This window comes from Ahaetulla prasina, chromosome 5, assembly GCF_028640845.1.
Source record: "Ahaetulla prasina isolate Xishuangbanna chromosome 5, ASM2864084v1, whole genome shotgun sequence".
In the NCBI taxonomy this organism is placed as follows: domain Eukaryota; kingdom Metazoa; phylum Chordata; class Lepidosauria; order Squamata; family Colubridae; genus Ahaetulla; species Ahaetulla prasina.
The window spans coordinates 58300700-58328376 of NC_080543.1; the positions used below are offsets into that span (position 1 = coordinate 58300700).

At 36.9% G+C, this 27677-nt stretch overlaps 1 protein-coding gene across 1 annotated transcript in view; it reads right to left on the minus strand.

Annotated features, from left to right (window-relative positions):
• Positions 1-660: 660 nt before the first annotated feature.
• The window catches only part of KCNJ6 (potassium inwardly rectifying channel subfamily J member 6), a 30572-nt gene continuing 3555 nt past the window's right edge, over positions 661-27677 (minus strand). Inside the window, exons 2-3 of the mRNA XM_058185621.1 lie at positions 20805-21725; positions 661-995 (exon numbers count right to left, since the gene is read on the minus strand). Coding sequence (XP_058041604.1) covers positions 670-995; positions 20805-21725 — 1247 coding nt within the window. The 3' untranslated portion in view covers positions 661-669. The remainder of the gene's footprint in view (positions 996-20804; positions 21726-27677) is intronic.

A 27677-nucleotide genomic window follows, 5' to 3' on the forward strand; every position in this document is an offset into this window, starting at 1 on the left:
GGCATGCATTAATGGGGCAGTTTAAAAGGTGCCAATCAAATTCTAATAATAAACTGGTTTAAAACAGAAATGCCTTCTTAGTAGTGAGTTTTTAAAGGATTTTTTTTTTGCATCTCATTATTTTCTAAATTCTAAATCTAAATCTAAAATTAATTACACACAAATATACATTATTTAAAGATTCTTTACTACAATACTTTTGTACATGCTGGATTTATTATTAAAGTGAAAGAGAAAAAAATTACAGAAGTACAGTATCGTATTGATCTGCAGATCTTTCTGCACATCTTGGGTCTTAAAGCTGCAATAAAGGCATATCATTTAAATCTATTTTGGAGAAATATATATAAAAATCTGGAGTTAAAGCTCAGGTCAGTAATAATTATTACCTACAGATTCTTCATTCATGTTTGCCCTGATCTATGTATTTTTGCTTTTTGTCATAAAAACAAAACAAAACAAAACAAAAGCCACTTGCTTATGTATGAGACTATTGATTTCTCCAACTAAAAAGTGGAACAATAAAAGGTAAAACAAAATAGGAAAATATACAATATTGCAGCTTCAACCCAAATCTTCACTGATCTTATTGATGAATGGACAGACAGTAAACTTTTTAGACTGCTGTTTTTTCCCCTTTTGAAAGTGTTAATGTTTTCTCATTCAGTTCTAAACTTTGGATTCATTCTCTAAATTGGCCACATCACCATTCCTTTCTGCTTGTTCTTCATGGCTCTTAGCTTCCTCTCCAGCCTCCATTTCAGCATGCTGATCTAACTGGCTTGAGACAGACCAAGTAAGGGGTAACTCTGCTCGACTGGCCATCTCTGCCAATTCTTTGGCGCTATAAGATGGGGTGTTGGTTTCATATGTCTCATGGAAATTATTATAATCAACTTCATAAAATCCATCCTCTAGGGTGAGAACAGGTGTGAAACGATAACCCCACAGAATTTCACTGGTAATGTAAGAACTTCGGGCTTGGCATGTCATCCCTGCAAAGAAAGAAGAGAGAAATTAGAAATATTAGCTAGACTCAGTAGTACTAAATTTACTTATTTATTAGTCACATTTATATTTATACCTCTCACCGACCCGTGCGCTCTCACAGAGAGGGACTCCTCAGGGTGCCGTCGGCTAGGCAGTGCCGTCTGGCGACACCCAGGGGAAGGGCCTTCTCTGTGGGGGCTCCCACCCTCTGGAACGAACTCCCCCCAGGACTTCGTCAACTTCCGGACCTCCGAACCTTCCGTCGCGAGCTTAAAACACATTTATTCATCTGCGCAGGACTGGATTAGATTTTAAATTTATACTGGTTTTAAATGGGTTTTATTATTTATATTGCTTTTAATAATTCGGCCATGTAGAATAAGTTTTTTAACTGTTATTTTAGTCTGTATTTATATGTGCTTTTTACTTGCCTGTGAACCGCCCTGAGTCCCCTGGGAGATAGGGCGGTATATAAATGTGATAAAATAAAATAAATAAATAATAAATTTATATAGCTGGACATCTCACACGATATGACTCTGGGCAGTGTACAACAAGTACATCTTTTATCATTGGTTTTGATTGCTTTTGCTACTTGAAATGCTTTTTCATGGAAAAGTGAGATAAAAACATTTTTAAATAATAATATTTACAATGGTTTTATATTTAGTCTAAATTCCAAGGAAAAGCATGACAGATTTTAAAAATTCAAGATTTAATAGTGTGCAAAAATGATGTCTTATATTCAATTTAAAAAAACAACTTTACAGATAGTTCTTGTCTAGCAAGTGCCACATATAGTGATCATTCATGGCTGCTTTTTTGGTGGCAATTTTATTAAACACTATAATTATAACAGTAAAAACTAATTCAAACTGAACAAATATACAAAAATAAAAAGAATAGAAAGTGCAGAAAAGAAAGAAAAAGGGAGAAATAGAAAAAGGAACAGAAAAGAAAGAAAAGTAAAAATATAGTAAAGAAAATAAAAGAAATACATGAAGTGACTTTGCACCTTCACCACAAATATAAACAATTTAAAAAACTTGTCATCTTTTCTTAAAATACAATAAATGATTTCTTCTTCCCATATTCCATAAAGCATAGTCATTTGAGTTCTTGTGCCAGCAAAAGTTCACAAAGGTTTACCAAAGATAATAACATATTTATTTTAATCTTGATCAAATAAGCCAACTGTACATTGTTTTACTTCTAACAAAGAATCTTTAGCCCATTCAAATTGTGTCATAGAACTTAATTTCTTTTCATTTTTTTTTTGGTCACTTCTCATGAGATTCTTCAAAACATGCCTCTTCTGTATACCCAGTACAAGAAAATTTATCCTGTATTAGAAAATGCCAGGGTGGTATTTGGACTTGTTCCTTTGGTAGGTGAGGTTCTTTCTGGCCAATAATTTTTGTAGAGTGCCTTTGCTCAGTTCTTCTCTCTTCCCAGCAGGCCCTTGCATTAGAGATGAGGTGTTAGCTCCACCTCTTCAACTTCTGTGGCTTCCAATAGCACAATACACACACACACACACACACACACCACACACCACACATACCATTCAAAAGAGACAATAACGAAGTTAAGAAGGAAACAAAAAGACCAGAATAAATCCCCTCCAGCAATTTATACCCAAATAGGGATCAACAGTCAGCAAATAGTCGAGCTGAAAACAAAACCCTAACAATCACCTCCACCAACCCTGGCAGGGCAAGCTACTGTAAATAAACAAGGAGCAAACCCCACATTAACTCACACTAATAATGATACTTAGTCTGGAATGAAACATCTGCAAGTGAACAAGCAAGCTCAGAGCACCAAGGGCTCTACAGTTCAACTCTGAGCTACACAAATTTTCTTCTATTGGAAACATATAATTGTACTTTGGAGATTGCTGTAGTTATGGTAATAACCATTGTTTCCAGTATTTCTGCCCTCTATTATTATGCCCAGGGACTTAACTCTATAAGGTGAATTAACTATATAAGATTAACTCTATAAGATCAGGTGAATCACCACCTGGTCTTTTTGGGAACCCAACCATTTTGATGCATGAAGTACATCATTATCTACTGGGCAGATGGGACTCTGGCATCTCATTCTAGTAACCTAGACACCAATCACAAACAGTTAATACACAGTTATTTTTTTCTAACTAAGCCTTCTGTTTCTGTATGTGAGTTTACTGCTGAAATGCAGCTGACCAATTCTGAGAATGGCTAAAAACTATAATAAGCTGGAGAAGCTTAACTTTTCCTGACTTATGTTTGTGTCCTCTCATTTGAAGCGTAAGAATTCTATATTTGGCTCATAATTTCTCTTAATTTTAATTACTTTATTGCCTCCAAAATTGCTGATGAGTTTGATATATAGGTCTTTAGATTCCATTTATTTAAATAAAGGTTGGTGACAAAAAAACCTACACAGAGGATCTCAGATTTCTCTACTGAAGATGGTTACTCTAATGATGGCTACTAAACTACTCAATAAAAGATGCGAAAGAATATAAAGTTCATAGACTTCACCGACCATACCCTAATATTGGTAGTGCGGAAAATAAGAAGAATTTGAAATTTTAATACAAGTTTAGTTGGCATTCTTTACCTAGCAGAGTAATAGCATTGATTACAATACATTAATTAATAATACAATTTGTTCAAAAGCAATAAAAAATGGTAAAATGTACTATATGTTAAAAGTAGCCACAATTAAAAGTTGATTAACATAAATACAGGTTAATAAACTTGATTAAAATAAATTGAGGAACAAGTGAAAACAGTTTACCTTTTTAACAATTAAAAACAAATGGTTGAGTTATATTTTGGCTACCATTCAGTTTCAGGACACAGAGTTGGACCGAAACGTTCTCCCCCTTTCTCAATTCTTATGTTGATACTAACAAATAAATAAGACAGGGCTGCTTATCATATTGTTTGAATGGTCCAACAACCCTTTCTGGAGGCAGAAAAATATAACACTACCCTCTAATAATCTCTCACTGACTACCAAAGCAGATTCAGGTCAACTGCATTGTCCTATGTTTTCTCCTTGAGGTTTCAGTCCATTTCAGGATAGCACGCTTGTATTTGTGAAATGGTAGTGATCCATTGGGTTTTTTACAGAAACAGGAATGCCTTTTCAGAGAAAACAATGCTGACTATATTCTGTAATATCTTTTAGAACAACTTTAACCCTGTGTTCTGTCCCCCACCCCAACCATAACCAAGAAGACACGCAAGCTGACTATATCTGCCAGCAATTTATTTCTACAATAGATATCAGTTCTGGCAACGAACCTGCAATTGCCTGCCAAGTTCTCTTATCTCCTCAGAATCCAGAGTAACTGCAGTTCGTTGCTGGAGCAACCAAGAGTTCAGAAATAAACAGAAATCCAGAAACCATTCTTAGTCTCGAAATATTGCAGCCAAAGTTTCCAAGAGTCAGTTTTTGTCCATCACAAGAAGCTATAGAGCAGCTCCTCCTGCTTTTATACCTTGTGGGGTGTGGCTCCGTGACTCAGCACTCTCTAGGCCTGCCCCACCCCTTCTTTTGTTGTTCCCGCCTCTCCTTTCTATGATGCCTGAGATTTAACTAGGACTGATTGTCAGCAGCTGGGTCTTGAGGTGTTGCCTGGGAGGGGGAAGGTGCGGGAGAAAGAGGCCTTGTCATCTCCTCCACCTGGCCTGCCTCTGGAACCTGGAGTGGAGCCAGAGAGGAAGGTCCTGCAGAGAGAAACCCTATTGGCTCTTCCCCCTCACTCTCTGAGTCACTCTCTGCCAAGAGGCCAGGCTCGGGAGCCGAAGACACAACACCCTGACTGCTGTAAAATTCAAATAGTAGGCAACCCTCCTCGCCCCAAAATTGAATGCAGGTTCAAATTTTCAAACATGAGCAATTGTGCAAAATAATACTGAAGTAAATTTAGTAAGTGCAGGTTAAGAAGAAGATTTATTATGATTTGGTAACTGGCTAAACAACACAAATAAATAGACACTTTAGTTATTCCCTCTTTCAAAACTAAAACTAATAAGAAGCCAGTGAAACATCAACACATGAAAGCCAATTTGCTGTAGTGGTTAAAGCATCAGGTTCAGTGGTGGGTTTAAAAAATTTTTATTACCGGTTCCGTGGGTGTGGCTTGGTGGGGGGGCATGGCTTGGTTGGCGTGGCAGGGGAAGGATATTGTAAAATCTCCATTCCCACCCCGCTCCAGGGGAAGGTTACTGCAAAAATCCCCATTTCTTCCCGATCAGCTGGGAATTAGGAGGCAGAAAATAGATGGAGATGGGGCCAGTCAGAATGTTTACTATTGGTTCTCTGAACTACTCAAAATTTCCTCTATCAGTTCTCCAGAACTGGTCAGAACCTGCTGAAACCCACCTCTGATCAGGTTAGAGAGTGGGAGACTGTGAATTCTAGTCCCACCTTAGCCCTGAAAGTCAGCTTGATGACCTTGAACCAGTCACTCTCTCTCTGACCAACTCACCTGGCAGGGTTGTTGTTATGGGTAAAATAGGAGGAGGAAGGTGTGTTGGATATGTTTGTTGCCTTGAATTATTAGTAAAAATAATAAAGGCAGGATATAGAATAACAGAATAACATAATTGAAAAGGACTTTGAGGTCTTCTTGTCTTCAAGCAGGAAACTCTATACCATTTCAGACAAATGGTCGTCCAAATTCTTTAAAATCTTAGGGGTTGAAGCACCCACAACTTCTGGAGGCAAGTTGTTCCACTGATTAATTGCTCTGTCAGAAAATTCCTCCTTAGTTTTAGGTTGGTTCTTTCCTTGATTAGAATAGATTGACACTCTCTTCCTTGTGACAACCCTGTAGACATTGGAACACTGCTATCATATCAGCCCTAGACATACCCAATTCCTGCAACGATGCTTTGTATGTTTTATTCTCCTGTCCTCTAATCATCTTTGTTATACAATCTCAACATCTTTTTTATATCGTAGCAACTAAAACAGGATGCAATATTTCAAGTGTGGTCCTACCAACACATTATAAAGTGGTATTAGCACTCCATGTGAGCCTGATTCTATCCCTCAATTAATGGAACCTAGGACTGTGTTGGCTTTTTTGGCAGGTCAATATAATATTGCTTCATATTTGATTGTACATTAGGATTCCAAGATTCCTCTCACAGTTACTACTATTGAGTGTGTGTACACACACACATATATAGATATAGAATAGGTGGTACCTCACTCAATGAGAGAGAGAGAGAGAGAGAGAGAGAGAGAGAGAGAGAGAGAGAGAGAGAGAGAGAGAGACTTGTAAAAGGATCTCTATCTCTATCATCTCAATCTTTAATATCTACCTACCTACCTACCTACCATCTATCGCCTGCCTATCTATCTATCTATCTATCTATCTATCTATCTATCTATCTATCTATCTATCTATCTATCTATCTATCTATCTATCTATCTATCTATCTATCTATCTATCTATCTTACAGGATTGTAGACTGGACTAGGAAATACCCCCTTCTCCCAGATTGGAAGAAAGCAAAAGATATATAAAGTTAATAAGAGAGATGTGTTCATATATCACCAGATGCTAGGTTTGAGTGAAATGCTACCTCTTATGCAATTCTATAAAAGTAACATCCAAATGCAGTTACATTAGTTGAAAAGGCTATGTGCTTAGCGCTTATCTTTTAGAAATGTTAAGGGATGTGCTTCTCAAAGTTAAGTGGTTGGTAATTACAGATGCAATCAGAACTTTTGTTTTAAAATTTTATACAGTAAGTGGTTCAAAAGCAGGTGAGCTTGTTATATGGTTCAAGATGATTATGTTATATATAGTCAACTTTTATATCAGAAAGATAAATTCCATATAATGTTTGAAGTATACACAAAAGCAACAGTTCAAGTAACTACTAGTTGTCGAAAACCAATAACTGGTTTTCTATTGTATTTTTAAAGCTGTTTTTGTCCTTCTGTGTGTTGTTATAGCAGTCTTGCTTTAATCAATTCTATGAAATGAAGGGTTCACTCAAGTAGACAGCTATTAATGAAACATGATGCCTGGAAGGGTGGCTTGAAACCAAGATCATCCTTTATGCTTTCAGCTTAGATAGTTGAACTGTACTAATATTTGCTATTAGTATGGCAAATTAGGCTGTTCAGGGGCTTTCAAGGAGGACAATGAGTAACAAAAATGAGGAGGGCTGGGAGGGAATGCAAAACATAACCAAGATCTCATGGGAAGCTGGCTTGATTAAAGAAGCAGTGCAAGGAGAATATAACCCCCAAAGGCAATGAAGATGGATATAGGAGCACATATGCCTCAGTTCTCAAAAAAGTTCTGAAAAATCCTCAGAAATTTACAAGGATATCTTGATCCTTGATTTGATTATGAATATCAAGAAGTGAAGTTTAGTTAAATGAGGCTACCATTTTCTCCCATCTCAGTTTGAATCTCAGTCATCCTGACTGTAAACTTAGAAATTACCTCTCATTAGGAATAGTGTCTCATGGTGGGAAAAGACATATTGTATATAATCATCCTTCCTTTTATGATACCTTCCATCTCTAACCACATTCATATTTTCACAATAATAACCTTTTGAAAGAAAGGCAAAAACTTCAGGGTACACTGTACTTGTAAGACATGTTTAGCCATAGTAAAATTACCTTTAGTGCTTTCCATCAATTCCTTTCTCTGGGTTTGTTTGATGTACTGAACCATAAACTAACTTCACTACTTGGATTCCCAAGCTGGCTTAGCTGGAGGTTGATGGTTGGATTTATGGTGCAATGTCTCACACAACTATATTGAGAGTCCAGCTAATTTCTTTCCTGGGATAAATCTTTATCTTTTTTCATGGTTCTCTAATCCTCATTAGAAGATACTGTGTGTCCAAAAATAAAATATGCTGAGGCAGGGGTGTGAAACTGACATCATTACGACGGCATCACATGACATATTGGGACCACTGTTGAGTTTTCCAAATTTGCTGGCAAATTGAGTGTAGCACTTTTACTGCATTGTCTTTTAAGATTTTGAATAGCTCAGCTGGAATACTGTCACCTCCACTAGCTTTGTTGTTGCACAGACTTCCTAAGGCCCATTTGACTTCACATTCCAGGACTTCATATTCCAGTCTGGCTGTGGTTTAATAGGTGGCTTCAAACATCAAGCCAAAAAGAGGAGGAAATCAGAATGCAAAACATTATAATTATTTCCCACTAAATGTAGAATGCCTGTAATAAACTTGAGAATCAGTTTGGTCTAGTGATTAAGGCAGCAGACTAGAAACAGGGAGATTGTGAATTATAGTACTGTTTTAGGCATGAAAGCCGGCTGGGTGACTTTAGGCCACTCCATCCTCTTTCAGCCTAATCCATCTCACAGAGTTGTAAGGAAAATAAGAGGGGGAAGGAGTATTAGGTTTGTTCGCTGCTTTGAGCTAGTAATAAAAATAATAAAGGTGGGATATATAGTAAATAAAAAGAAAATGCAGTACAAAAGATATAAGCTGTTGAGGTAACAATATACTGAAATCTTAGCATATTTATTTGAAGTGTAACTTTATCAAAATGAACAGAAAATGTAAAATATTGGCCTTAATGTAAAATATTGCTATTTCTACTTCACATCTAAAATGTGGGACAAAGCTGACTCCCCAATAGCAATAGAACTTAGATTTATATTCCACTTCATAGTGCTTTCTTCTGTGCATCACATATTTTTTTCCTAGTGATTTCTTTTAGTAAGTACATAGTGTAGTATCAGTGGTGTGTTGCTACCGGTTTGCCCCAGATCAGGCGAACCGGTAGTGGTGGTGGTGGGAGGCTCCTCTGCCCACCCACCAGACACTTCTGCGCACTTCTACGCATGCACCCAGGAGTGGACCAGTAGCAACCGGTTTTGAAACCCGGCCCTGTGTACTATCTCAGGCCCTGATTCTGTGCATGTTTACAGGTTATTGTAAGGTAGAATGAGTGGTATAAATCAGTGTTTCTCAATCTTAGCTATTTTAAAATGGGTGGGCTGCAACTCCCAATATTCCTTAGGCAATATGATGGCTGGGGAATTCTGGGGGTTGAAATCCAGACATCCTAAATAGAATAGAATACAATAGAATAGAATTTTTTATTGGCCAAGTGTGATTGGACACACAAGGAATTTGTCTTGGTGCATATGCTCTCAGTGTACATAAAAGAAAAGATACGTTCATCAAGGTACAACATTTATAACACAAATGATGGTCAATATATCAATATAAATCATAAGGATTGCCAGCAACAAAGTTACAATCATACAATCATAAGTGGAAAGAGATTGGTGATGGGAACGATGAGAAGATTAATAGTAGTGCAGATTTAGTAAATAGTTTGACAGTGTTGAGGGAATTATTTGTTTAGCAGAGTGATGGCCTTCGGGAAAAAACTGTTCTTGTGTCTAGTTGTTCTGGTGTGCAGTGCTCTATAGCGTCGTTTTGAGGGTAGGAGTTGAAACAGTTTATATCCTGGATGTGAGGGATCTGTAAATATTTTCACAGCCCTCTTCTTGATTCGTGCAGTATGCAGGTCCTCAATGGAAGGCAGGTTGGTAGCAATTATTTTTTCTGCAGTTCTAATTATCCTCTGAAGTCTGTGTCTTTCTTGTTGGGTTGCAGAACCGAACCAGACTGTTATAGAGGTGCAAATGACAGACTCAATAATTCCTCTGTAGAACTGAATCAGCAGCTCCTTGGGCAGTTTGAGCTTCCTGAGTTGGCGCAGAAAGAACATTCTTTGTTGTCCTTTTTTGATGATGTTTTTGATGTTAGCTGTCCATTTTAGATCTTGCGATATGATAGAACCTAGAAATTTGAAGGTTTCTACTGTTGATACTGTGTTGTCTAGTATTGTGAGAGGTGGAAGTATGGAAGGGTTTCTCCTAAAGTCTACCACCATTTCTACGGTTTTGAGTGTGTTCAGTTCCAGATTGTTTTGGTTGCACCACAAGGCTAGTTGTTCGATCTCTCGTCTATATGCGGATTCGTCATTGTCTCGAATGAGACCAATCACTGTTGTGTCATCTGCGAACTTCAGTAGCTTAACAGATGGATCGTTGGAGATGCAGTCATTGGTATACAGAGAGAAGAGAAGTGGGGAGAGCACACAGCCTTGGGGGCCCCCTGTGCTAATTGTATAGGTATTTGATGTGATCTTGCTTAGCTTCACCTGCTGCTTCCTGTTTGTTAGGAAGCTTGTGATCCACTTACAAGTCTGTTCCGGTACCTGTAGCTGGTTTAGCTTAGTTAGAAGAGTGTCTGGAATGATGGTATTGAATGCTGAACTAAAGTCTACAAAGAGGACCCTTGCATAGGTCTTTGGAGACTCAAGATGTTGTAGGATGTAGTGCAGAGCCATATTAACAGCATCATCTGTTGATCTATTTGCTCGGTATGCAAATTTCAAGGGGTCTAATAGCGGATCCTTGATGGTTTTCAAGTAGGAAAGCACTAGCCTTTCAAAGGTTTTCATGACTACAGATGTTAAAGCAACTGGTCTGTTGTCCTTCAGTTCCTTGATGGTGGGCTTCTTCAGCACTGGGATTATGGTAGAGCTTTGAAGCAAGAAGGAACATAGCACATCTCTAGTGATTTATTGAAAATATGGGTGAAGATGGGGGCCAATTGGTCAGCACAGACTTTTAAGCAAGAAAGAGTTATCTTGTCTGGGCCTGGAGCTTTTCCTGGCTTTTGTCTGTGAAATAGGTCCTGCACTTCCTTTTCTATGATCACTATGGGTTGTGAACCCAATGGAATGGGGTCAGTTATAAGAGGCTTGGCTGTTGCTGGTGTGTCTGAGATGGGGTTTGTGGAGATAGGTGGCTGTAGTTTCCTTTCAAACCTGCAGTAAAACTTATTCAGGTCATCTGCCAGTTGTTGATTACCTTCAGCCTGGGAAGGAGGTTTGCCGTAGCCAGTGAACTTTTTAAGAGTTTTCCATGTTTCCTGGTTCATTCATTGAGAACTGATTCTTTAGCTTTTCAGAGTAGCTTCTTTTTGCTGCTCTGGTCTCCCTTGTTAATACATTTCTGGCCTAATTGTACAGCATTTTATCATCTTTTCTGTAGGCTTCCTCTTTGGAACCACGTAACTGCTTAATTTTAGCTGTGAACCAAGGTTTGTTGTTACTGTATATTCGCAAGTTCCTTGTAGGTACACGTAGGTCTTCACAGAAGCTGACATATGATGTTACAGTATCTGTGAGTTCATCCAGGTCTGCAGAGGTATCTTCAAAAATATTCCAATCAGTGCAGTCAAAGCATGCCTGTAGCTTTAACTTTGACTCCTCCGTCCAGGTCTTCACTGATTTAATTGTTGGTTTTGTGGTTTTAAGTCTTTGCCTGTAAGCAGGTACAAGGTGAATCATGCAATGATCAGAGTGTCCTACAGCTGCACATGGTAAAGACTGATAAGCATCTTTTAGTGTTGTGTAGCAATGGTCTAGAGTATTCTTGCCTCTTGTGGGACAATTGACATGCTGAAAGTATTTTGGTAGCTCTTTCTTTAAGTTTGCCTTGTTTAAATCTCCCAAAACAATGGCCAGTGAATCAGGGTGTTTGGCTTCAGCCTCCATGATTTGGTCAGCTAGAATTCATAATGCCTTGTTTACACAGGCTTGTGGTGGGACATAAACAGCAATTAGAAGAAATGAGGAAAATTCATGAGGCAAACAGTATGGTTTGCAGTTGATAATTAAAGTCTCTAAATTGTTGTCAGAGAATTTGTAAATTATTTTAAAATCTTGACACCAGTTGTTAATATATAGGCATAAGCCTTCTCATTTCTTTTTACCAGATGTTTCTGTAATCCTGTCTGATCGTTCAATCTGAAACCCTGGAATGTTCAGGCTGCTATCTTCAATTGATTCATTTAACCAGGTTTCAGAGAAGCATAGGACTGCTGAATTGCGAAAATCAGAATAGTATTTGTTTAAGAGGAGTATTTCATCCATCTTATTTGCAAATGAGCGTATATTTGTTAGGAAAATTGAAGGCAAAATTAAAGTTGCCAAGGTTGAAACCACTGGTTTAAATTACCTCTGGTCCCATGAAACTTTGATTGGATTTGTTATTTCTGGGCAACTCTGCATTTCCTTTGTTAATTTTTCAGTCTGGAAAATCTCTTGAGTATCATTCCCTTTGTGGATGTCTCCTCCCTATCTCTCCTGGCAATAGTTCAGCTGCCATAAGACTCTCATAGTAATAATAACAGCTGATTTATATCTCCTGGCTCAGCTTTCCAGTTGTTCCCACCAAGATTTCAGTACAACAGTTTAAAAATATACCATATTTTTCGGAGTATAAGATGCTCTGGAGTATAAGATGCACATTAGTTTTTGGGGAAGAAAACAAATTAAAAAATCTGCCTCTGCCTACAACATCCATCGATATTCATCAGGCTAGTGTCCTTGCAGCAAACAGCAAACAGCTTGGTAAGCTTCAGCATGTTATTGCAGCCTGATTCAGCATGAGCTGCTGATTGGCGGTTGGATCAGCCTCCTGGAATATCGCCAATCAATTGTTCCATGCTGTGGGGATCGCCACAGCCCATTGTCACCTCTGTGCGTCACGTTTTTGGCCTCCACGTATCACATTTTCAGGTGGTTCCAGGCAGCAGGGATTGCCACCACTGCTGCCGCTGATCCCTGCTGCCTGGAACTGGATGAAAATGAGATACATCGAGACAAAAAACAGAGTGTGCAGAGGCCGAAAACATGACACACAGAGGTGGCAATCGGCAGCGATGTGCTGTGGTGATCCCCACAGCCTGGAAGAGGTCTAAAATGGAGCATCTGGAGGCCAAAAACATGATGCGCAGAGGCCAAAAACAGCTGAAGGGTGGAGGCCAGCAGATGGACGGGGCTTCAGCAACATTCGGTGTATAAGACGCACCACAATTTTCACCCACTTTTAGGGGGGAAGTGCATCTTATTCTCTGAAAAGTATGGTATATCACTTGAAGCAATACAACCCTGTGAAAAATGAAAAGGCACAGGACAGGGTTCACAAAGTTATTTCAAATCACTGAGATGGAAGGGGTGAAATGAATGTTATCATTCTGCTAACGATCAATTGAAAATAGTGTCACAAAATAATTGTGCACTAAGTGACTTGGTATTTCTGGCACAAATAATATAGTCTTAGAAGTTCAGGTGTTTGTTGAAATGACCTCACTATGTTATTTCTAACTATAAAAGCTTTATTTGGAGGCTTTTAAAGTACAATAGAAATAACCTTCTAAACCAGGGGTGTCAAACTCGTGTCATCACGGCATCGTCATGTGACGTACCGTGACTTTTTCTCTCTTCGCTAAACCGGATGTGGGCATGGGCAGTGGGTGGCGCATCTGGCCCACAGGCCGCGAGTTTGACACCCCTGTTCTAAACTCATTGAAACAAAGTTTCTTTGGTAGGGAAGAAGTTAATAGTGAGACATACTCTGGCCATGGGTTTCTATGAGGAGTAGAATGCTTACAAAGTGGTCATAAGTAAAGATTACTAATTTTTCTTTTTGTACTTGCCAAAGGCAAAGGATAAATAAAAATCCTCAAATACCCCAGCCAGGATAGCATTGAAAAACTCCACATTGAAAAGAGATACATCAGTAGAATTTAAAGTAGAAGACAGATGACAAAATGTTGCCGCCACCATTTTAATTCATTTTCTTCAAATTTCCTTGATTTTTTTTCTCATAGAAATGGAGAACAAATAGCACTGTTCTTAAAGATAAAACATGCCAAAAATAATATATTTTCTGTCTCAGTACTTCATTACAGTTGCTAAAGAAATGTTAATTTAGAACACATTGATATATGGGGTGCCACATGCAACCCATGGCTGTACTTGTCCATTTTTCATTATCTGACATTATCCAGCACTGTAATATGAAAATAGTCGGGGTGCAAAATGTTTTCTGTTGACTCCTGTGGTTAACTTGTTCAAAGTATTGTTCTTAGTAAGGTTCTCTTTGTCATTTTCAAAAAGATAGTTTTGTGTTTTCATGGGAAACTGAGAGACACTTTTATGGAATAATCCCAACTTCTTTGTTTTCTGAGGTCCTAGGAACATTTATTGTTGACAGATCCCATTTTTAGCAGTTAGAATGATAAATGGATGGTTCTAGCTAACAGTGGTAGTGGTGTCACAGCAATTAATCCAATACAGATGATGAATTTCATGAATGCTGCGCTTGTAGGACTTCAAGATCACTCTGTGAGCCATAGGGGAAATATATCTATATCTCCAACCAGTTTGGGTCTAATCTATCCAACTATCCCTACTCTAACTTCCTTTCAGACATGTTGAGATTTCAATTCTCAGAATTCACAGACAGCTTGGCCTTTGGCTTTACAATCCAGGTGATTGGGCCTCTTATGATATTGAATGAAATGAGCTGCATTACCATAATATGGAAGTTGCTTTTGGCTTTGCAGGGAGAAGGAGGAAACTCTCAGCAGTGGGGAGCCAACTGGCAAAATCAGTGAGGCACTAGAAGTGTTAAGTTTGCTGCAAGAGAGTAAATGAGGAATGAGGGCTAGAGTGTATAATAATAAGCACATGGTAGAAGTGAATAGCAAATTACTGTGAGTTGCTATGCTAGGGTGCACCGAGATTACATAAAACATTTAAATGGCTTCAAACCAAGTCACAGCCTTATTCCTTAGGTTGACAAAAATTCTCCATCCCAATGTTTTGGTTGACAGAGAAAAATATCCACAGTGTACTTCAATTACAAAATATTGTCTCGATATTCAATACTAACTCTTTCTATACTTTCTGAAGCATATCGAGTAATTATTTTGAAAAATCCCCTGAAAGAAATAGAAATATTAGTGGAAAACAGTGTTGGGGGTTAGCTGTTTTCAAAATTAATAAACAAAATACAAAGAGGTTAACAATGAATTTAAAAGTGAAAAAGCCAATGGAATTGATGGAAAAAATATTTTAAGATTGAGAAAAAACATGAGTTTGTCTAAAACATCATGGGAGACAAATCTTATTGCTTTTTTGACAAAGTGACTAAATTAGTGGACATGCTGTGGATATAATTTTCTTGTACTTCAGTAATGAAGTAGTCTACTTGCTAAAGTAGACTACAACTTACTACTTATTACTTGATAAGATAGAAAAATGTGGAATAGAAGCATCACCACCAAATGGATTTGTAACTGACTGAGCAACTGCACTCAACGTGTGGTCCTTAATGGACCTACATTTACATGGAGGGAAGTATGCAGTGGAGTACTCCAGGGTTCTGTCTTAGGCCCAGTATTCTGCAATATCCTCACAAATGATATAGATGAAGGGATAGAAGGGGAACTCATTAAGCTTGCAGATGACACCAACTTGGCAGGAATAGTCAACAATCCAGAAAATAGGCTTAAGATATAGAAGGATCTTGACAGATTTGAACACTGCACTCTATCCAATGTAATATTATGTGAAATAATGAATATGTATTTATTTACATTCCCTCTACATGGAGGGAAGTATGCAGTGGGGTACCTCAAGGCTCTGTCTTAGACCCAGTACCCTTCAATACTTCGTCAATTATTTAGATGAGGGAATTGAAGGGGAACTCATCAAATTTATGGATGACACTAAGCCAATATATATATAGCCAATACTCTGGAAGATGAGCTCAAGATGCAGAAGGATCTTGACTTGAACACTGGGCCCTATCTAACAAAATGAAATTCAATGTAGAGAAAAGTAACATTTTACATTTAGGCAAGAAAAACCAAATGCACATATATAGAATAGGTGGTACCTGGCTCAATAGTAGTAACTGTGAGAGGGATCTTGGAGTCCTAATGGTCAATCAGTTAAATATGAGCAACAGTGCGCTGCAGCTGTCAAAAACAGCTAACACAGTCCTAGGCTGCATTAACAGAAGGACATAATTAAGATCATGCGAAGTGTTATTCTGTTTTATAATGCCTTGGTAAGGCCACACTTGGAATATTGTATCCATTTTGGTTGCCACAATATAAAAAAGATGTTTAGATTCTAGAAAGAGTACGGTGAAGAGCAACAAAGATGATTAGTGGACTGGAGAGTTAGTCTAATGAAAAGGACTAGGGGTGACATGATAACAGTCTTCCAGTATCTAAGGGGCTGCCACAAAGAAGAGGGGATCAATATATTCTCCACAGCACCTGAAGGCAAAACAAAAGCAATGGATGGACATTAATCAAGGGGAGAGTTAACCTAGAAATAAGGAGAAATTTCCTGACAGTGAGAACAATTAGTCAGTGGAACAGCATGCTTTCAGAAGTTATAGGTGTTCCATCACTGGAGGTTTTTAAGACATGATTGGACAGCCATTTCTCTGAAATGGTCTCCTGCTTGAGCAAGGGGTTGAAGACCTTCAAGGTCCTTTCCAACTCTGTTATTCTGAAAATTTTGGGAAATACTTGGGTATCACTATGTCTAACATGAATTTTATATTATATCAGATTATTATGTTACAATATGGAATGAAATTAAGAACAGAATAAGATGGGGGAAATTACCATTGTCATGGCTGAGCAGAATTTCTGTGATAAAAATGAATGTTTTGCCAATAATGATGTTTTTGTTTCAAACAATACTATTATGAAAATCAGTGTACCATTTAAACAATGGTAGAAATATATATCTAAGTTGCATGGTAAGTGAAAAAATCAAGAGCTAAATATAAAATACTTTAAGATGTAAAGGAACATTATGGGATGCAGTAGAAACCTGTGTTGTTGCATCACCAGATGTAACAGTAGAACACTCCAAATACTTGGATATGTATGAGAACTGGAAAATCCGCCTTAAACTGGGAGTATTCAGATTTTTTTTTTCTGATTCCAGGTTTTGCCTGAAACTGCTCTGTAACTATCCTGTTCCAACCTCCATATAGTTCTTCTTAGTTTATAGACTTGATGACTTGTTGCACTAGCTTCTGGTAATTTTGAAGAACCGAGGAGGCCTCCAAAACAGACATTAGGTTCTGAAACAGATAGGTGGCAATGTTGGCTTGGCAAGCCTAGGCACATTTCCTATTGATGAATTCTCTTATGCTTAGCAATAATCTCTGACACGCAGAACAGTTATGGCAGCTCCTTTTACAGTAATTATTTTTCTCTGAAACTTTTAACATTAATTCACCTCCTGCAGTGGTTTTTTTTTTTTTTGGAGTTTCAAATAGACAATGTTTCAAATATGTGATACTTAAGTCAGTGAGAAATTCTACTGCTGTGGATATATTACACACTTTCCCTCCTGATAAGTTGTCAAGTATTTTCAGTAAAATAACTACATTTATGACAATTGTTTCTAGAAGCAGATTAAACAGTCTTATTTTAAAATAATGTATCTCACTACAGCTATATCATTATTAATGTGGTGAGATTGAAGTAGGCAACTAAACCTGTTAAAGTTTGCAGTAATTATGAAGATTGAAGCAATAGAATGCTCCAAATTAGTTGGGACTGGACCTAGATAGCACTTATAGATAAAATAAATCACATGATGTTTTAATAGCACAAGTTCTGCATATCAAGAACAATTTCTCTGTGAAATAGATTTACCTTTATAGCTCTTAATATTAGAAAGATAAACTATATGAACTGTGAGCTAAATACCTCTAGATAATGGGATATTCAGTTATATATAAATTCCTTTTTCCTTCATATGGTGAAAGCAAAATAAATCAGAATTTAAATTGAGTCTAAAGTACAGTTGATACTGGAATTTGAATGTAGATGTTGTGAATTTTTAAAGCATACCATTGAGTCTGAAAATTAAATGTAGCCAGCATATGACTAAACAATCAATCCACAAGACTAGAAGTCAAAAAAGCTTTGTAAATAGTACTCTGTTTGATAGCCTCATTAAATATCTAAATAGCATTCTCTATGCAGTTTACTGCTTCTCAGAACATTTTTTGCAGTTGCTAAAATGTGCTTGTCTTTTTAAAAATGTAAGCAGAAATGGTTCTGCAAACACTGGACTTGAACTGCTGGCAGCATAAATGAAATCACAAACAGATTTGTACGGATTAGCTATAAAGAAGCAATTTATCTTGTAAGGATTTTATGATATTTTGTTCTTTTACAATGTGTAAACATCTTTCTTTTGTGGGGAAGAAAGCGTTGTTTAGAATACTACTTCTATTTTGCTCTTGGGGAAGAATCAGTGCTGTTGAAGCCTTACATAATGTAATAATCAGGAAGCCTGACAAGAATGTGACTGTTTTTCTCCAGTGAGAGCAACAGCAAGCTACTGGCTCCATTTAAACAGAACTAAACTCATTCTCTGCTAGTGAATAAAATGTAATGACATTTTCCAAACTAAATCCGTGACCTCCTGTAATTTCAGATGGTTGAAACTGTCATTCATAGAATGATGACATACTTTATTGCTTGGGAAATCAGCTGGTTGATGAAAATTATAGAGATTAGTTCCAAATTCCAACACTGATATTTAAGATTCTACACTTCCAGATTCTTAGATCTGATGCTGAGAAAGAATTTAGAGTCATCAGGGGTTGTTGCTAGGCCTGAGCTCCTTAAGAGCTCCTTAATTATGCCAATTATTCCAATCTTGTAAAAAAAATCTACTGAAAAGCAAACATTTAGATTACTATCCTATTTTGAGATGTTTTATTTGCAGCTAGATGCATCATACCAAAGATTTATTTGGAATCATATTTATTCAGGAACTAGTATTAGTCTATAGAGCATTAGAATTAAATATAAATAATACAATTATGGCTGGGCACATAGAGTATCTTCTTGTAATTTATTTCGGTACATTTGCCTATCAGTGTGAACTAATGTTGTGGAATTCATATTGTAAGATATAATGGAACAAACGATTCTTGCCAAACCACATTTACTATAATCATCGCCATTTCTCTGCTATAGACATTATTATATTTTATAGTTTTTATTTCCCGCCAGTAATTTTAAAGCAATACGTCTTTTCAACAAGGCTGCTTTTCTGGTTATATGCTTTCTCTTGATATCTTAATTTATGGTGCTTGTGGCTGGCTTTCTGTCAGTGTATAAGAGTTCATGAATTGGAATAGGCATAGCAACAAGGTCAGCCAATGGGGCTGTTTGGTGGTTCAGGCAGCTAGGCGCGTGGCATGGCTTAGCTCAACTATCTGTACATAGAAGTCTTGTCTCTGCTGTTCCCGGCCTGTGTTTGTACCTACTTACAATCTCTTCTCTCTACCACATTGGAAAAACCAGCATGGGTATTGTATATTTGCCTTATGTGTTATTATATATATAAAGAAGTTTTGAATCCTGATGAATTGTCTGATTGTGTGTGCTGCAATGAACTCTGACACTTTCTTTTTACTGTAAATACACGAGATTACTCCCATCATTTTCCTGTGGTCCCTTTTTATGAATTTTTGATGAAATGCACTTCTGTATTTCCAAAACTTATTAATGTTTTTTATTGGAAAGGGCAGTTTATAGTAATGCCACACATGCCTTCTGCTTTGCAATGTCTTTTAGAAGCACGTCTAGAGCTCTCAATCACTTGAGTCACTTTATTCATTTCTAGTTTACTGATGTGGGCATTTCTCTGACACAATCCATAGATTCTATTCAGCTCACCTGAACTTCTCTGAGGCTGAAGTCAATCCACTTATTCCTAAGCATGACAGATGTGAATCTCAAAAAATTATTCTATCATAGCTTTGCTTTGAAGCACGACATGTTCTGGCTGTAGTAATGTGAGTTTATGGTTACATCATATTTTGTAGTTTAAAAGTATTGTTATGCCAATAGCCTTTCATTCCACTGATTTATGTGGTTTTTGCATCAGAGGAGGGCAAAAGACCATCAGGATCATCTTTTAAATGACTCCCTTAAGCTGAGACCAGCAGAGAGGTGATCTGTTTTCTGGCTCTGGCTCTGGCTCTGAATGTCAACCCATACACTACAGATGAGATAATGGTATCACACAAATAGAGATCACATCTGTGCAAGAATGACTTACATAGCAATATGTATATAAAATTTGTCTTCTGTTAAATCAGATCATTGGTTTATGTAGCCCGACACTAATTAGCAGCTGCTATCCAGTGGTGTAATCCAATTGACAATAGTTTTCAAAGAGTTCATGAAGGAATCCATGTAAAACTATCTGAAATGTTTCAATTTTCACATAGTGGGGACTGACTTTTGAGGGCTTGAGTTCAGGATTACATGGGTTCTGCAATGGTAGAGAAAAATTAGCACTTGATTAAGCCTGGAAAATTTGTGAAAATGTGAAATTACTTTGAGAAGACATTAAACTAAAAGCAATGATGTAATTTCTGTCAAATTGTCTTGGGTTGGCAATTAAATCTTTCTTGGGCCTTACGCTTCTAGTATATGTATCTGATCTCTTTTTCCTAGTATGAATAAGATCAGTAAACATAATAACACAAAGTTTCTAAAATGTGCTGACACTGGGGAAGCTCATTTTTTGTCCCAACTTTGTTCTGTAAAGCATTCCCATTAACAGTGATAGGAGAATTATATTAAATAATGATAGAAAAACTATAACCACGATGAATATCTGTCTTATTACCCCATTTGAGAATGTCACAGCACCATCTCTGTTTTGCTCCATTTTATTCCATTTGTCTTTTGCACCATCAGACTGCATGGATATATGTTAGACAATTTTGGATACTTAAACTTTGGGTGAGTGTGAATAAATTGCAAGTGTTTTACATTTAAACTTTTTTTTTACAATACAATGCCTCTTAAAAAAGAAAGTTAATTTATGTAGAATATGAGAATAAAAATTGTTACCTGTCGCTTCCACCATTCCTTCTAGGATCACAACTATTTCTAATTCCTCTTTGGGCAACTGAGTTTTGGAAATCTCCCAGAAAGGACTCTGTTGGTTTATTTCATGGCTGATGATCAGTGGTGAAACCAAAAACAGTCGATCATCCCCAGTATAATAACCTACATTGATATCTGTTTGATTGAGAGGTATAAATTCCCCCTCCTTTGTCTGTTTCGATTTGATCAGCTTGGCTCGTATTGATGCTTCCACAATGTGTGAATTTCTAAGATCCCCAACTCGAAACATCAAACACAGCTTTCCATCCCGCATAGAAATTACAGCATTGGTAGAAAACACCAGGGTTTCTGCTCTCTTCTTGGGCTGTGATATTTTTACAAACATGCAGCCAACCATGAAAGCATTCACAATAGACCCTAAAACAGACTGAACTAAAAGCAGGATAATTCCTTCAGGACATTTGTCTGTGATAACCCGATAACCATACCCAATTGTAGTTTCTGTCTCTATAGAGAATAAAAAGGCTGAGACAAATCCATTGAGGTTGCTAACGCAGGGTGTCCATTTCTTATCTCCTATGTGCTCCATGTCTCCTCGGATGTAAGCAATTAGCCACCAGATGAATCCAAAGAACAACCAAGTCACAGTATAAACCAAGACAAATATCAAAAGGTTGAATCTCCACTTGAGGTCGACCAAGGTGGTGAAGATATCGGTCAAGTAGCGATAAGTCTCTCTCACATTTCCATGGTGGACGTTGCATTTTCCGTCTTTCCTAACATACCTCTGGATTTTTCTTTTGGCACCCTCTTTGCTTAAATGCTTTGGCAGATCTTCTCGGGCCTGTTTGGGCAACTTGGGTGGATGAATTGTAACAGGGCTTTCCACGTCCTGCTCCATTGAGTCTCCTTCCAGCACATTAGCTATTATTTAAAAAAACAAAAGAGAGAGAGAGAGAGAGAGGAAATAAATAGGCATGGTGACAATGCAAATAAGATTTGCAATATCAGTCACATGAAGCATCTGAAATATTTTTGAACACCACTAGAAAATTACTGGAATTTACCATTTGTTACCAATAGAAAAACAAGTGTTATCGATATTATTTGAAATAATCTCTTACTTTTACTTTGTATAAGTAGGATAATTTAATATTCATAAAAACTGTTTAAGTTGCAGTTATATGCAAATTTTCTTAAGCTGGAGTCTGGATAACATACAGAACTGTCTTTCCCAGCTTTCAGAATTTTGAAATGGATTAGCTTTATTTATTTATTTTTTTTATTTGAATTTATATCCCACCCTTCTCCGAAGACTCAGGGTGGCTTACACTGTGTTAAGCAATAGTCTTCATCCATTTATATATTATATACAAAGTCAACTTTATTGCCCCCAACAATCTGGGTCCTCATTTTACCTACCTTATAAAGGATGGAAGGCTGAGTCAACCTTGAGCCTGGTGGTATTTATATGTATTAATATTAATATTAATATATATATATATATAATATATATTTACATATTAATTATAAATGGTAATTAATTACAATTGCTGCCAACCTGCCTTTCATTGAGGACCCGTATACTACACGAGTCAAAAAGAGGGCTGTGAAAATATTTACAGACTCCTCACAACCTGGACATAAACCATTTCAACTCCTACCCTCAAAACGACACTAGCACACACCAGAACAACTAGACACAAGAACAGTTTTTCCCCGAGCACCATCACTCTGCTAAACAAATAATTCCCTCAACACTGTGAAACTGTTTACTAAATCTGCACTACTATTAATCTTCTCATCGTTCTCATCCCATCTCCTTCCACTTATGACTGTATGACTGTAACTTTGTTGCTTGTATCTTTACGATTTATATTGATAGTTTCCTGATTGCTTATTTGTACCCTATGACTTTTATTGATATTGTACCTTATGATTCTTGATGAACGTATCTTTTCTTTTATGTACACTGTGACTATATGCTCCAAGACAAATTCCTTATGTGTCCATTTTATGATGTTTTTGGCCACAGTTGTTAAGTGAATCACTGCAGTTGATAAGTTAGTAATAGGGTTGTTAACTGAATCTGGCTTCCCCATTGACTTTACTTGTCAGAAGGTTGTAAAAGATGATCGTGACCCTGGGACAATACAACCATTATAAATATGTACCAGTTGCCAAGCATCTGAATTTTGGTCATGTAACCATGGGGATGCTGCAATGTTCATAAGTGCAAAAAACAATGCCGTTGTAACTTTGAATGGTCACTAAACAAATGGTTGCAAGTTGAGGACTACCTGTAATTCCAATATTAAATAGAAAATATCTACAGTAAAATCATCCATAGTAACCTAAAACAAAGAACAAAATTACAAATGAAACTCCTGCTAGAAATTCAAGCAACAGTTTTGATCAAGATGATCAAGAATGCTTTATTTTATATTATAAATCAATGTTGATATGCTAGTCTCTGTTCTTTTATTTCTCATTCTGGTTGCTTTTCTTTTCAGAAAGATCAAGAAAAAGGGTTAACTACATACATGTTTCATATATACTCATCAGAGGTAATCCAAGCCTTTAGTTTTTAACCAAAATACTATGAAAATGTGCCATGCACAAATAAGCCAATCCTAGAAAAAAGTCACGTTTTAATATTCCCAGTTGGCTCAACTGTGAATAAAACATGGATTATCCATTTTTCATGGTATTTTGATAAACAATTCAGATCAGAATATCCATGAATAGGCTTATCCACAAGTGTATATGTGATTTACAGGTGCTTTAAAAGGTACTACCATATACAGTAGATAAACCCATCCTTGGATAAGCCAAAAACAATTTTTGGGTGCATATAGGCACCTAAAATTCTTGGTTATTCATGAGTATATACAGCATATGGATATTGCCACTTTCTTTATAAATACTTGTAAATGCCCTCATAGGCATTCGCACAGTCATACCTATTCAAAAATTCTAGGTCTGGAAGAAGGGGGAGTATGCATACTGGTTGCGTTTTCTTCACTCCACAAATTCCATAGTCCTCTTGACCTAATAATCACATGTGTTGATGTTCAACAATTCTGGGTAACTCAATAGTGCACTGAATAGTTAGGAGCATTCTCAATCAACTTTTGAGACTTTGAGAATATAATGTTGAAGATTTTGCATAGACAATGATGATTCATCTGATAAGCAATTTTTGTGAAGAATCAAGTAACTCTAATGTTACAGTAACTCTAATGTTAATGCAGCAAATTATTGTCAGGACAGAATGTTGATGTTTCCATTAGGACACGGGTGTCAAACTTGCCACGTCATGTTGCCATCATGTGACATATTATGTTTTTTTCTTTCACGGAGCTGGATGGGTGTGGCCTGCACAAGACATATCTGGTACATGGGCCACCAGTTTGACACCCCTGCCTTAGGACTATTCAAGTTTGGAAGGCACGTTTTAATGATATCTCAAGTGAAGCACATTTCAAAGTTGTCTTGTGCAATGCACAGGCTTATTTCTCCTTCTAAAGAACAAAATAAAGCTGCTATGTTGCATTGCTTCTGCAGCCTTCTCTCCATGAGCTATCCATGGAGTTGCTGGAGATCTCTGACGTAATGCTGAGTGCTTCACTGAGATGAATAGTGTTACCTCAGGCAAACTTAGTAGCCTTGGGAAGGTTAGTTTCTGTGTGTGGGATACTAAACTGATGGATGCCTGAATGTTGTTATTCTTTTGTAACTGTATATTATAATGCTATGGTTAATCTTGCTTTAATTTCTGCATAAACAGACTTCCTCATTCTTCCAAAAAGATATGCTATACATTTTCAGTTGCTCTCAGATTTTTTTTCAGCTGTTATACATAAACCTGCTTGGCAACAGATGTTTCACTCAAGCAGGGGATGTATAACTTCAGTATGCAATGATTTGGATAGCATCAATCAACACCTGAGTATTTCATGAGGTTCTGTTCAGCTGGGGCAGCTGCTTGTAGACTATTACATGAAGCGAATAGTTCTATGTAAATATATTTGGTGACACAACTTGGATTACTCTACATTGCATAATAAAATATGAAAACAAGGAAGCATCCTCTTTTCTACAGATTATAAAATATTAAGGGGAAAACAGTGTAATGATCCTAAAATGATAATTGTATAATATTTTATCATAGAAACCTTTTACTGCATTTCAGTTTAAGTAGTATCACTCCAGATTTATGTTAAGATAATCAATCTTAAGAATTCTTAGAGAAATTTATATCCCACCTTTCCGCTGAGATCTCAAGGTAGTATACCCTGCAGTTTTTCCTCCTACTCCCCTCCCTCCCCCCAATTCTGTATAGGGTCATCTGGGAAAGAGAGAGAGAGAGTGACTAATCTGAAATCATTCAGTGAAACTCTGTTGGTAAATGTAGACTAGAACCTGGATCTCCCTACTTCTAAAATAACACTCTAAGTACTCTACTGTACTATAGCTCTATTGCATATTAAACTAACAAAATTATCCTAAGCAATCCTTAACACAGAACATAATTTATTCATGCTACTTATATTTTCTAGCACAAACGTATTTTAACAATAATACTAGCGTTTGTGTAGTTCCTCATCTTCTGCTTTTTCTGCAAATCAGCCTAATGCCACATTCATTTCATTGTAGAACAGATTATACCATTGGGAAGGTTTCCTAATATTTAGTGAAAATCTCCTTTCTTTCAGATTAAATCCATTGTTTGGGTGCTTCTTTAGAACAATTGAAAATCAATTTGCTTCATCTATGAGGCAGTGTTTCTATAGTTGGAAGTGGTGATCATGCCATTCATGCTTCAAGCTTAATTTATCTCTCCTTCTTAAGTTATTCTTACAGGATTTGGGCTGTTATAAATCTATCATTCAGTTGAATTAAACCAATCAGGCAGCCCTATTTCTAAGCTTCTCATTTCAAGCAATCAATCAGATCGAACATAGTCAATATATGATTTTTTTTTCTTTAGATTTGCACAATAATATAAGATTATATTAAATCCATACATAACTGATCTGCAAAATTTACATCAATTGATTGCCAAGGCAACTATTATGGCTTCACCTTTCAGTAATTTCTATATTTACTTTAGAAGAAAGTGTCCCTATATATTTTACTTACTCATTTGAAGTTTTTGTTATTAATTAACTTGCTGTTTAGCCAATTAATAGTTGGAACAAGTGTTTTTTTAGGTACATGCCAACTTTATTACCTAACGATGGGTATACTTTATAATAGATTCACACTTTTAGATGTACAGAAGTTTGTCCATCACTTTGTGTGAAATCCACTTTTACATGACAGCTATGCTTATTTAACCTATAATTATTTTATATTATAATTGTCCTAAACAAAGCATACCCAAAACCAGGAGTGCTATATAACTTGCCAATGAGTTGTCTCACTAAAATGAGCAGTCAAGTAACTGTATAATGAAAATCGTGGGATTCTCATTTCCCATTTAATCTAATTTAGGAGGATGAGTAAACATTGCTCAATTTTAGTCATTGCAATGCTTGCTAACCAAAGACATCTTCAGTTATTGAATATTGTGTATAGCAGTATTTGCCAATGGTGGGAACTTTAAGAAGTGTAGACTTCAAATCCCAGAATTCCTCAGCCAGCATGGCAAGCTGGGGAATTTTGGGAATTGAAATCCACATTTTAAAATTTCCAAGGTTGGGAAGATGTATAGCATAGGGCTTTTTCTCTGATGTTTCATGCTCTCTATTCTGTTACTGTGATGCAGAGTGTTTTTGTTTTGTGTGTGTACAGCTGTATATGTATTTACAGAACAGGAAATTTGATCAATAAGTGTTCTAATCTAGGAACACAAAACAGTGGGGGATGGGGATCCTATTTAATAGACTTATGGTGTGATCTTTTTGTACTGTAAGCTATTGCATTCAGTTAAAACAATGGTTTCCTGTAATGATTTCCAGTTTTCTACCTCCACAGTGGCCAGTTATCAGACCTTTGCAAACTAGCAAGCAATGTCGTCTACTGTTTTTAAAAGACTGACTGAGCTGCACCACTGCAAATATCATGTTTCTTGATGTGTATTCAGGTTGCTACTGTGTTGCATATGTATTTTGCAATGTTTTCTGCAAATTGAGAAGTTTGACAGAACATGAGTTCCTACTTTCTATAAATTGATATTTATATTATATTATTGGAAGGAAGGTAAACCGAGTATTGAATATCCCAGCAGGTATTCAAATCAGCATCTGCAGGAGAAAAGCTAGCAGTTTCACAGCTATAGAACTCTACATTTTCTGTTGTTTGCATACACATTTACACTGGTAAAATCTCTAACCATGACAGGGAAACAGAAGGCATGCTGTTATCCTGAGCAGGCATTGGTTATTTCTTCAGCCAACTACAAAAAGCTATCAGCTAATCTCCCCACTGAGAATGCTGCCAGCATATTTTCAATTCCAAGAAAAGCCATTCACAGAAATTGCAAAGTCAAGAATCACTGACTTGGAAAGCAATCAGAGAGGTCATTCAACTGAACCCCCAGTTGCATAATAACATAGTGCAACAACCAGGCTATGCACTTAGATCATGCTCGCTCCCATAGGATCCTTTAAAAATGCAAGTGGGCCACTCATGTTCCAGAGCTTCCCTAGGAAAATCCTTTGTGGTGGGAAGTAATTCAGGCAGAAGACAGAATTCACCTGCCTCCTATCTCAAAGGTCTTTTAAAAGGGAAGCTTTTGTGCAGAGGAATTCAAGGCTATAGCATGTAACTCTTTTCCTGAGAGATTTCCCCCCCAATATTTCCCTTCTCTAATTAAAAGAAAATGTATTTCAAAGAGGGTACCACAAAGCTGGAAATTATCTTGCCAAA